Source organism: Octopus sinensis, unplaced genomic scaffold (assembly GCF_006345805.1).
Source record: "Octopus sinensis unplaced genomic scaffold, ASM634580v1 Contig10816, whole genome shotgun sequence".
Classification (NCBI taxonomy): domain Eukaryota; kingdom Metazoa; phylum Mollusca; class Cephalopoda; order Octopoda; family Octopodidae; genus Octopus; species Octopus sinensis.
This window is the reverse complement of record NW_021832224.1, coordinates 257,304-269,407: the sequence shown is the minus strand read 5'-3', so window position 1 is coordinate 269,407 and position 12,104 is coordinate 257,304. Positions and strand designations below refer to the sequence as shown.

Sequence of the window (12,104 nt, the reverse complement as noted above, 5' to 3'; positions counted from 1 at the left end):
TGAAAGGATATGAGTTAGGTCTATACCGATAAATAATGTTTATAAAAGAAGGTAAGAAACCTCTTGGCTTTTCCAAATGATTCATATAGAATGGATTATCTGTCCTCAGTGCGTTTCCTCTATTGGTTAAGGCCAGAATATATCACAAAAGTGGACAAACTTTAAACTAATAATATCCTCGGCAATCCACAACATAATTACAGACTAATACCAAAAATGTAAGAAACAAGCAGAATAATTACACGAAGAATAAAATAAATAATGTCAGCAGTAAAAGTAATAATTAATTCTGCCAACTCTAAGGAGATGCCGATTCCTTAATTGCAGATTTAATATCCGCCTCAGCTCGTTGTGGGACACGAATTGGGGGTCGAGTGATAGACGAAAATTCATGAAACGAATTTACTGAATTCATAGCCGGCTGAACATAATATCTCTGCTCGTGTGACCCCATCAAACGAGCATATCCTCCCAATTGAGTTTGAGGACGCAGCTGAAAATAACCCCCTTGGTGTGCAGCAATCATAGGAAATCCCTGCGGAACACCCGGACCACAAGGATGAGGCCACAACTGAATGTGATGCCCAGGCGGAATAATAGGCGACTGAGACAAAATATGCCCCGAAAATGACAAATCCGCCCCTTTACTATTTTGGTGGATTATCCCCTGTGGTCTGAACTGATCCTCACTGGTAACAAAGCTGGACGAAGAACTAGACATGTCGTATAACTGTTCCAGAAGTGGTGGTTGAGTGGGTGTTGGTTGAGGCAATGTTTGGTCAATAATCGGAGAAGAACAAAAACCAGAATCCTTTCTCATCTAAACAAACCAAATAACCCCCAAAACTGCTCACCTTTTCTCTCAAATACAAACATTTTCGATGTATACAAGTCTGTTTCAGTACTTTACGATTAATACAATTCTTGCATTTCATACAATTTTCTTTAATCAAACAAGGACGACACTGCCCACAACGTTTTCTTCTATGAACTTTAGGAGCAGTGTAGTCGTTGCCAAATGAACAGGGCGGAGAACTAGTCGATACACTCGTCTGACTGGAATATATCTCCGAATTCGGTCTATAATTCATTTCTCCAATTCTTTGAGGCATTCGTGCCAGTACAATGTTATGTCTTGGTATCTCTGGACGTCCCATCACCATTACTGGAGCAGGCATAGGCTGGAAAGCATAATGTGACTGATTAATGTTAATCATTTGAGTAGAAGGCACAATTTTAAAACTAAGCCCCATCTGACTATTCGGCAAACTGATAGATTTCACCACTTCTGTTTCCACAACTGGAGATTTTGTATTCCTTGTGGCACTAGAATTGGTAGAGATTGAAGACAGAGGAGGAGGGGGGAGGATTATGTCATCGGGAATAAGAATAAATTGCTCTTCTTCTGAATTCCGATTTTTTGAGGCTTCTAACAATGATTTGACTGCTTTTTCGATTTCTTCTGAGGAAGTCATCGGTTCTACTGGAGGAGGAGTTTTGACAGGTTCTTCTGGGGGAGGTTCGGGTTGTGGAACTTCTACGACAACTTCAGGAGATTTTTTGTTTGGTCCCCGTTTTCGTTTTCCTCCCTGAGATGAGTCAGATCCGGATTTGTGATGGAGGAAGTGGCAACGACGGAGAATACAGGTTTGTTTGAGTATTTTGCGGTTAAGACAATTCTTGCATTTATTGCAGTTTTCTTTGACTTTACAAGGTTCACATTCTCCACATCGTTTCCGTCGGTTTACTTTGGTGAAATCTGTTGTGGATTGGGGAATATGGGAAGTAGTCAGTGAACGACCAGGGAACTGTCCGTCCTTTCCTTTTTCGTATTTATCAACACTTTCTGGACTAGACATGACCTATAAATTAGTAATTAAGTTAATTACAGTAAGTTCACAATCAGATAACAATGAAGGTAACACAAACAAATAAACTTTAAAAAATATATTTGATATAATATATTTTTAATAAATTAATTAATAATAATTTTATTATTTAAATCAATATGATATTTTTTTCTTTTGATTTTATACAAATCATTTGATCTGCATAGTATTAATAACTATATAATATAAACATGGAAATTATTCTTTAACATTAATTTAAATTTAATTTTATATTTCAAATTTTAAAATCACGTTTTTTAAATACCGGTTAATGTTGGACACCAGTAGAGTTTTGGCAAGACTACAAGTCGGGAATGAAGGGGACCTAAGTTCTCCAGTAGACATTCAAGTATCCATAACCAAAAAACAACTCCAATCTTTATGTGAAAGTACTTTCTCTACTGAAGAAGATGTATCCTATCGCTTTTATTTGTCAAATATTGAAATAAAAACCACATTATCTGAAACACTAAATCAAGTCGATACAAATAAAGAGAAAATATTGACAATTACATGTCAACCTCAGTCTGTATTTCGAGTCAGACCAGTAACTCGGTGTACTTCTTCGATGGTAGGCCACTCAGATTCTGTCCTACATGCAAAATTCAGTCCAAATGGAATGTAAATATATTTTTATAATTATTAGGGGACTTGCAAGTGGATCGGGCGATAAAACTGTTCGATTTTGGGATATTAATACTGAATTACCACTTCATACATGTTTTGGTCATTCTGATTGGGTCATGGCTGTTGCTTGGGCTGGAAATTCTCGAATTGTGGCTTCTGGGTGTAGAAGAGGTCAAGTAAGAAGGATTATCCTCAGTAGATCCTTCTGTGGAATCCATTTAACGGCCAGAAAATTGGAACAGCTTTAAAAGGACACACAGGCTTTATAAACTCGCTTATATTTAAGCCAACATGCCTGTTTTGAATGTTTTAGATTGATTTTATAGAGATGGAAGTTGCCGAATGTTAGCAAGTGGTTCAAAAGATGCCTCAATTCGTATTTGGGATACACTGACAGGCCTGACATGCCGAGTGTTGACGTCTCATTCAGGATCAGTGACTTGTGTGAGGTGGGGAGTCTCGAATTTGGTATATTCTGGTTCCCATGACCGTACAATCAAGATTTGGCAGCCTGAGGAAGTTGTTGTTGTGAGTTATGTAGGGAATATTACTTAATACGCTCTCTGTCCATGGACATTGGATTAATCAGATCACTTTGAGCACTGATTATCTTATCAGGACTGGTCCTTTCGAGTTCGGGAAGGAAATTGGGTCGGATTTGACTGGTTTTTGGATTGTGGTTAATTTAGATGCCCAAATTATGGAAATGTCGTCGAAAAGAGTGGAAAAATTTATGGTATTGACATATTGTGATTGTGGCAGAGAAATACGAAGGAAGTGTTAGCTTCAGCCTCTGATGATTTCACGGGGGTTATTTGGAAGGGGACATGTCCTATCAGATTGACGGGTCACCAGGATTTGATCAACGACATGTCTTTTTCCCCAAATGGACTTGTGTTGGTGACAGCCTCATTTGATAAGTCAATCAAAGTGTGGTCGAGTGATGGAAGGTTGTTGTATTTATTTTATTTAGTTATATAAATACCCTTCGAGGACATGTTTCTCGTGTCTATCAGATATCTTGGTCCCCGGATGGTCGTTTGCTGTGTTCTGGCAGTTTTGATTCGACAGTAAAAGTGTGGGATATGGAGAATAACAAGTTGTTAAAGGACCTGCCTGGACATTCAAAGGAGGTTGGTATTTTTGTTGTAGTGAGGTATTTACTGTCGATTGGAGTCCTGATGGGCAGAGGGTAGTTAGTGGGTCCTTTGATACGACACTCAAAATGTTTGTTTATTTTTTATTTCAGATGGCGGCACTGAATAATTTGAAAATGATTTTTAACGTTGTCTATCGATTTTTTATTAAATATTATTTTTGTTACATTAAGACTTTTTTTGAGGATTTATTCACTTATTAATCTAATAAATTTACCATGTTTTCAAAATTCGATGCTTTAAGATCAATCGTGATTTTGTATGAAAGGTTTATAACTTTTTCATTAAGTACTGAAATATAAACTTACACTAAGAGTCATTCGAATGACGTGATTTAATTCAAGTGTAAATTATTCTTATAAAACAACTGAATCAATTGTTGTAGATTCTGGTTTTGTATCAGCAACTTAATTTTTTAATTGTCGAATTTTTGTTTATGATTCATTTTAATCAAGTTATGACAACCGTATTCTGGCTCCTGGCTTAACTGCCTTCCCACGACCCATTTGGATACCTGCCTCGACTCTGATGCCCTCCGTTTTGGAATATGCCTTCGTCTCGGACTACCGATTTGTAATCCCCACCCCTGCCGGTGTGGATCAACGATGGACACATACGGGCTCCATGCCCTTTCCTGCAAGAAAAGCGCAGGTCGCATACCTCGTCATTCGGCTCTAAACAAGATCATTCTCCATGCTCTCGAAAAGGCAGGGTATCCTTTTGTCCTTGAGCCAATTGGTCTTGACCGTGGTGATGGAAAAAGGCCTGATGGCTCGACGTTGTTCGCTTTCGACGCTGGTAAACCACTAGTTTGGGATGCCACGTGTGTTGATTCCTTCTCTAAGTCGGCCATCAACGAATCCGCCTCTCTGCCCGGGTCCCGTGCTAATAGGGCTGAATATACAAAATCCGAAAAATACCGGGGCTTGTTAGACGACTTTTGGTTTTGGCCAATTGTTGTTGAGACTTCGTGCGTCTTTGGCACAAAGACAGTTGATCATCTGAAGAAACTTGGCCACCTCTGTTCATTACGCTCCAAGGATCCTAGGGAATTTACATTCCTAATCCAAAGGATCCTGTTGGCCGTTGTGCGTGGGAACAGCTGTTCCATCCGGCTTGCTGGCCGATTAATTTCTGATTAATTTAACCTTTAAACTTTTAAAAAAAATTTTCAAGGAAAAAAAAAGTTATGACAAATCACGTAAAAGAATAACTGTCTTATTCGAGAGTGTAATATAGTCCCATCAGAAAAAGTATTTCGTGATTGCGAATATAAATACGAAAAATAACGACTCGTTCAGATATGTTTCCCTGGGATTATTTTCAACAATCGTTTGATTATAATTCTGATAAAAGCTGCCAAAATGAACAAAGTTGCTACAATGGGTTTTGCATACCGGATCATCAAATGTTGGACTATTGGGAATCGGGATATGATCCATATTCACAATTGAGTCAATATAATTTTGGAAATTCTGACACCATTCAAAATCCATTTAGTTTGGATAGCTTACTTTCTATCAATAAAGGTTTTTATTTTAAATTACAAATTGTAGACACAAATGATGAAATATTTCGGGGGGGAACGAAATTTACTCAAAGTTTTCAAATTTTAAATAATTTAGATTCGGCAGTTGAATTTTTTGAAGAAACTGTTCAAAAAACAAGAGATAGCAGAAGATTTCAAGGTTTTTCAAAAAAGACAGTAAACGCAAAAGAAAAGCAATGGGAATCTGAAGCCAAAATTTTAGAACAATTATTCCCTTAATTAAACATAATTTAATATTTTAAATTTGTAATTGGGTTTCTTACAAAGAAAAAAACTTTTTACTCACAAGTCCTAAACTAATTAGATTTCATTAAAAAAGTCAAAAAGAGAAAGAGGGGTCTGCATTTTTAGAAGGGTTGTTATCAAAGACATCCTATGTCTCTAATTTAAGGGTGTGTATTGATATTAACAAAATTCTGTGAATGTTATGTGCATTGACATCTTAAAAAGCTAGGTAGTCAAAAAATATGGATTGTAGATCATTGACATTTAAAAATCCCTATTTTCTAGATATTTTTGGAGTAATAATTTAACAATTTGATTGTTCTATTAATAATTTCTGACAAGGTAAGAATCAATCCAAATTATGAATTTGTTTATAAAAATAAATTCTCCAAGTGGATAAAAAATATGTCGATTTTTTGCTATCATTTTATGCAGCTTTTCACGTCGATAGCCCGTCCATATTTTCTATATAAAACCTTAGTTGTACTTGAAGTCTTTTATCACATTGTGTTTACGTTGAAAATAGTTTAGTAAGAAATGGACGTAACTTTCACAGTCAAATGTAAATATTTTATTTGGAAATTACGAAAAACAAATAAATGATGTTTTTTCAAAAATGCAGAATTGATTACAGTGCGACCTCGAATTGGGGAAAACCAAGTAGCGGGGAAACCCTCTTTTTTGGGGAAAACCTTGCTTTTGGGGAAATATTTTTGCCATCCCTATAAAATACGATGATTTTTAATGAAATAAACCCCCTACCGGGGAAAAATTTTATATTATCATAAACGATTCATTAATATATTTGTATAATTTTTGATTTATTATTATTTATTTATTGTAACCTGTTTTTCCAAATTTTAATTTTCAATAATTTAAAATTTATTTAACCTGGTAACTTAGTTAGTTAGCTAATTAACCTGGTAAAAAATTGAAATTATCAATTTTTAAAGTTATTTTATAAATTTTAGAAAGCCAATGCCTAGAAAACTAAATCAAAGTGAAAGATCAGAATTTGCAAGGATATACAGTCGGGTCAAGGATTTAACATCTCTAAAGGAATGCTATACCGACTAAAAAAGAAAAGGGAAGGAATCTTAGCTCAAGGTTTCTCAACATCCGAAGGGACAATTGGATACGAATTGAATGCCCAAGTTTACGAGATTTTTCGTAATCTCAGATCGAAAGGTTTTTTAATTAATAGGCCAACCTTAAAGCTTATTGCACGTAAAATGAGAGAGAAAAGAAGGAAAATAGCATTGTTAATTGATAATGCAACTTGTCATGCTGTTTCTCTCAAACTTTCAAACGTCGACGTAATATTTTTTCCAAAAAATACAAGTTCCTTAATTCAGCCATGTGACCAAGGGATAATAAAGGCATTTAAGAATCATTTTAATAACTGGATTATGAAAACAATTATCTATGATAAAAATCCTGCAGGGCAAATAGATGAAGCAATAAAGGGAATCACAATATCGGATGCTATTTCATGTTCGAAATTGGCATGGGACGAGATACAGACACTTCAATAAACATGCTTTGAAAAAGCTTTGGAATATGACTGTCGGGAAAAAGAGGACATCGAAGAAAGTCTGATTAATTCCGATATTGTGGAAAATGCGATTTTTGAGAGTTCTGGGATGATAACAGTAGTGATGAAGAGGACTGCAGCGAACAATTTATGGAACATTTGGATGATCAAAGTTATAAACAATGCGGAATGCGCATTCACAATGCTGCTAAATGTTATAAGCAAGAGACTCCGGAAAATGTACTTGATCTATTCAGATTCAAAGCAAATATTATGAGTTCGATGCGAAAAAAAACAAAACACTCGATTAAAATTAACTGATTTTTTTAAAAAAATAAAAATTGTAGTTATCCGTCTCGGTTATATTTAAGAGAGATATCGTACAGGCGAAACCTAAATTTAATGAAAAACCTTTTTTTGGGGGAAAAACCTCAAAATTGGGGAAAATTTCCCCAATTCGAGGTCGCACTGTAGTAACTTTTTTCTACAGACAAACAGATATTCAACAAGTCCATAATTTGCTATTGAGCTAATTAGCTCGAAATAATCACATTTACGAAGAGTAGACAAGCGTCATTTAATTATTTGGGTGCATATCTATGTGTACTATTAAGACTGCTTTATTTAATATAAATCTATTCCGCGTCAAAGCAGTATTTTTTAAACAACATTGTAAATTCAGTCCACAAAAATGAATAAAAATGTTTCAAATAATCTACTCAAAGAGCACAGGACGCGTCTCAGCAGTATTCTCTTGACTCGAGAGAAAGAAAAAATTGATCGTGAAAAACGCAAAGCTGCACGTCAAAGGAATATCGAAGAACAAAAATATATAGACTTGAGAAATCTCTATCAATGGAAAAAATTGTTGTTATCAAAGTCTTCGAGAGTAAATCGAATTTTTTTATTTAAGGAAAGCATTCCCGCCATTATGAACATAAATCATTCAGATTCCGTAATAAGTGGCAGGAATACGATGACGATCCTCAAACGAGACTCAGGATATGAAAGCATCGACTCGACAAAAGAAAATGATGACGTCATTGATATATTAATAAAGGAGAAAACTATAAAATATAAAAAGAACAAGTCAAAACCTAGCAAAAGTTTCAGTTATCATGAAAAATCTTCATTTGATGATCAAAAAATGGCTCCAGTAAACCGATTTATGTCATTTTGTGTCGACGAATCTTCGCTTAGAAAGTCTATTGCACAATGCTCAGGATTAAGTTTAAAAGAAGAAAATTTGAAAAGAATAATTTCGGAGGTAGAAAAACAAATTTCAAAGAAAAATTTGTATAAAAACTCAAAAGACGAATTGGATCGGGCAATCAATCGCCTCAACAGCCTGACCCTTCTGGATAACAATTTCCAAGAGTAAAATGTTGGATAATCAAATTTAGAATTCGAAAAGGATCAAAAAATGCCGATTTATTTTCAATAAGTGAAACAAGTCAAGTCAATCATGGAACACTGTCAATCATTGACAGAAAATTGAGCAGGGGATTCATTCCCTCGCTGGTTACATATAAAAAACAGCTTGTCGAAGCCAACAAAAATCATACAATTTTATCAGATCAGGTAAATGAAGAAGACCTTTTACGTTATCTCCGTAATCTATATACTACATTGTACAGCACGTCATCGTAACTAATACTAACTGATTGCACTAAACACTTTATTACGTTATGTAGGTTGTTTTTTGTAGAATGTATTTTAGTAGTGGTATATTCTCTTTAGTTACTAATGTTTTCTACTGTATGAGCACCGATCAAATTCGGTCTTGGTTAACCTCCAAATAAAAACTAAGGTTGATTCTATTAATTAAATCTAGTGACAATTTTTGTCTTTTGCTGTTTTAGAAAAACGTGTAAACCAGTTTGAGTTTGGAATAGAGTCTGTCTACAGTGACAGTTGTAAATTATTTTGATAATTATTAAAATTTAATAAATTTTTTAATCATTATATTCTAGTTGAATGTTTGATTCGTTATTTTTTGGTTTAATTTCACTTGTTTTTGGCCTCGTCTTTGTTGCTGTTGGGACAGTTGCAGGGACTGTTATGGCCCTGAGCTATATCTCAGTCAGATACATCAACGACTCTTCCCATAAAAGAGTCTGTTATTTTTTTGCTGACATATTTTGGTCGGGTATTCCTTTTATTGAGAATTAAGTCTTTCCGATGTTCTGTCTAAAATGGGGAGGACTCGAACTCAATATTTACGGTGATCCCGAAGTGATTCTTAAGTGGAATGTGGGTCATAATTTGATCATAGAAAACCATAGTTACGAAATTGATTTTATTGTGGGATATTGTGTTTTGTACCTGGCAAACATTGTTGGGGTTGTTTTTTTATTTATATTGAGTTTAGGGCTCTAAACTTATTGGGAAAAAAATGTTGGGGTACCTTCCGATTCAGGGACCGGTCTGGTTTTTTACTGACAGTCTCTTCATTAAAAGAGTCTGGAAATGTGCTGAAATGGCAATAAAAAACCATCTTCATAAATTTGAAATGTATCCTAAGGATATTTCCATAACAGTAAATTTTATTTTTTTACATCTAAGCTTCTCCTCCATCCAGAGGGGACTCGTTATACTCCCAAGAAGTATGCGGAGTGTCTGGAATACTGCAAAGAGCACAAAATCGAATCTTTGAGAAATCTCCTTAATCCAAGAATGAGGGGATTTACAACTATCGTTTCATCTTCAAGAAATATATGTAATAAGTCGGTTTAGTTACTAATCAGTTGACCATATTGTTGATTCTACTTTACTCATTCGTCCTGTTCACGGAAATTATCGGGTCACGGTCAGAAATCTTATGCTAAGAAAAAAATTCGTGGCAGAAATGCACGTTTATTTTTATTATTTTTATCACTGCGCAGATTAGTGTTTATAATATGGCAGATATGCCTGAAAGTGAGACTGAACTGGAGAAATGGCTTATGACTTCATATCGTTTTAAGGTTACGTTGAAGACCGTAGTTTTGTAGGATAATCTAATAGACACGTTTAATGAAAAAGGGACAATTTCACATCAATACAATTTTTTAGCGTCATCAACAATCTCAAACGATTTGACTTATCGATGTGTGCTGCTGTTGTTTATTTCCATTGTTTTTTATGCCTGTCTGGTGACCTGGATTTCTCTTTTTACTGGAATTGACTCACTTTCACTGATTTTGGGGATTTTTGGTGGACGTATGTCTTGTTTTTACATTTTTGTAGTCTTTTGTCTCACCGTCTCTGCAATTCAGTTCCTCACTGTTCCTGAATAATTGATATTTATCAAACGATTCTTTAATTTTGAGTATTTATATATAATTTAAGAGTTATTTTATTGTGGTATTATCAAATATGACCACAAATTTAATATGAAGAAAATACTTTATTTAACACAAAAAGATTCATTTTAAGTCTTTAAGTAAAGATTATTCTAGTTCAATTACTATAAACATAAAACAGAAAATCCTTACCAAAATTATTTGTTTTGTAATTTTTTTTTTAAATTGGCTTATTTTGAGGGCGGTTTGGTTTTTGGTCAGGTTTTGGTGGTAGTTTAATATGAGGTTTCTGTTTTGAGTTGATTTCTTCTTTAATCTGAGAACGTGAAAGTCTGTATCCCAATTCAATTACATCACAATTTAGTTCTGGGCACATATTCAACTTAGACTGTTCTAACATTGGCCACATTAATCAAAATCTACGCAATTCTCACTAAAAATAGAACTGAATTATTATGTATTGATTATTTTGTGTGAATTAGCAGTGGTGAGTACATAGAAAATCTTTTATTTAAAAACACAATTAAAACAATTGCGTAAACCCACAATTTCGATTTTGATAATCATCTGCAATTATTATTGAGTTGCATTTCATAAATCAGTATCTTTTATTGTTAAATAAATCGTTTTCAAAATACTACTTAAAAAAGAAAATTGAAATAAAAAATTTGCATTCCTCCTGACTTGATAGGTTTTTTTAGTTGCTAGTTGCCAAATTTGAAAAAAATCTATTTTTGAGTTTTTTTGGAACACAAGGGACAGAAGAAATAAAATCACATGATTCCGACACGATTTAGAAAAGTCTTTATCTTTGCTCGATTTTTCTCAAGTGAGCTCGCCAAATGCGTATTGGACGTGTAGCAACAGGCACGATGTACTGGTTATATAAACACCAAAGTACAGGCTTTTTTCCATACTTCCAAAAGCCAAAGTAGTAAGTAAATAAATTATTATTCAAGTCTCATTTCTTCAGCAGGTGTACCGTGCTGAATCGTAACTGAATCCTGATCTATTAAAGTTCTGTAGAACCTGATTGGCTAAAAGCTCAAAGTCCTTTAGCCAATTTTTATAATTTTTTTCGTTTATTGCACTGGAGAAAATAAAATTACAAAAATAGAAATCTTTGAAATAAACAAGTATAAAACCTTGATATATGAATAAAAATATATTAAATTTTATTAAATAATAATAAAATAATAAAGTAGTCAAGGATACACAATGGCGATCCCTCTGTCAAATAACAAGTTAAGAGTTCCCCCTGGCTTTCGATCTCTTTTGGAATCGTTCACAAGGGAAGTCCTCAGAAATCAGCCGACAGACATTTATGCTTTTGGAGCTAACTATTTTTCATCTCTGGTCCAAAATAGAACCGGTTTATACAAAATCATTTACATTTAGAAACTAATATTGACCCAACCGAAATCGAACGTAAAATTGACGACGAATATTACAACATTAAGAATTTTAAAGCAAAAAATCTTTCAAAAAATAATTTTAGGTCCCAGGAGAGGCCACACGTGACGAAACAACTCAACCCGAACTAAATCAAGAAATCACTTTTTCTCCTGAATGTCCTCAACCAAGCCAAATAGACCTGCCTAAGGACACGACACAGGAAGGCATTGAGGACCAAACGGAAGAACCCGTTCAGAATATTCCAATCAACACAGATATGACCCCTCAAATACCCGTCCAAGTCGAAAATGAAAATATCGACATTGGAAATGAAGAAATAGAGCAAGAACCGGTCGAAGAAACAGAAGAAAGGGAACCGGAAGTGCAAGATGAAGGGTTCGAAGAGCAAACTAATTTAATATCATCCAATGATCAAGAAATAAC

The 12,104-nt window shown here is 34.5% G+C and overlaps 2 protein-coding genes across 2 annotated transcripts; one reads left to right on the top strand and one right to left on the bottom strand.

Annotated features, from left to right (window-relative positions):
* Positions 1 to 298: 298 nt before the first annotated feature.
* LOC115228573 lies at positions 299 to 1,859 on the bottom strand. Its single transcript, XM_029799136.1, has 2 exons — positions 855 to 1,859; positions 299 to 820 (listed from the first exon to the last, which is right to left on the bottom strand). The coding sequence occupies exons 1-2, from the start codon at positions 1,857 to 1,859 to the stop codon at positions 299 to 301; spliced, it is 1,527 nt and encodes a 508-aa protein (XP_029654996.1).
* A 301-nt stretch (positions 1,860 to 2,160) lies between these two features.
* LOC115228572 (notchless protein homolog 1-like) lies at positions 2,161 to 6,524 on the top strand. Its single transcript, XM_029799135.1, has 3 exons — positions 2,161 to 2,510; positions 3,490 to 3,672; positions 6,419 to 6,524. Exons 1-3 carry the CDS (start codon positions 2,161 to 2,163, stop codon positions 6,522 to 6,524), a joined length of 639 nt encoding a protein of 212 aa, XP_029654995.1.
* The last annotated feature ends 5,580 nt before the right edge of the window (positions 6,525 to 12,104 follow it).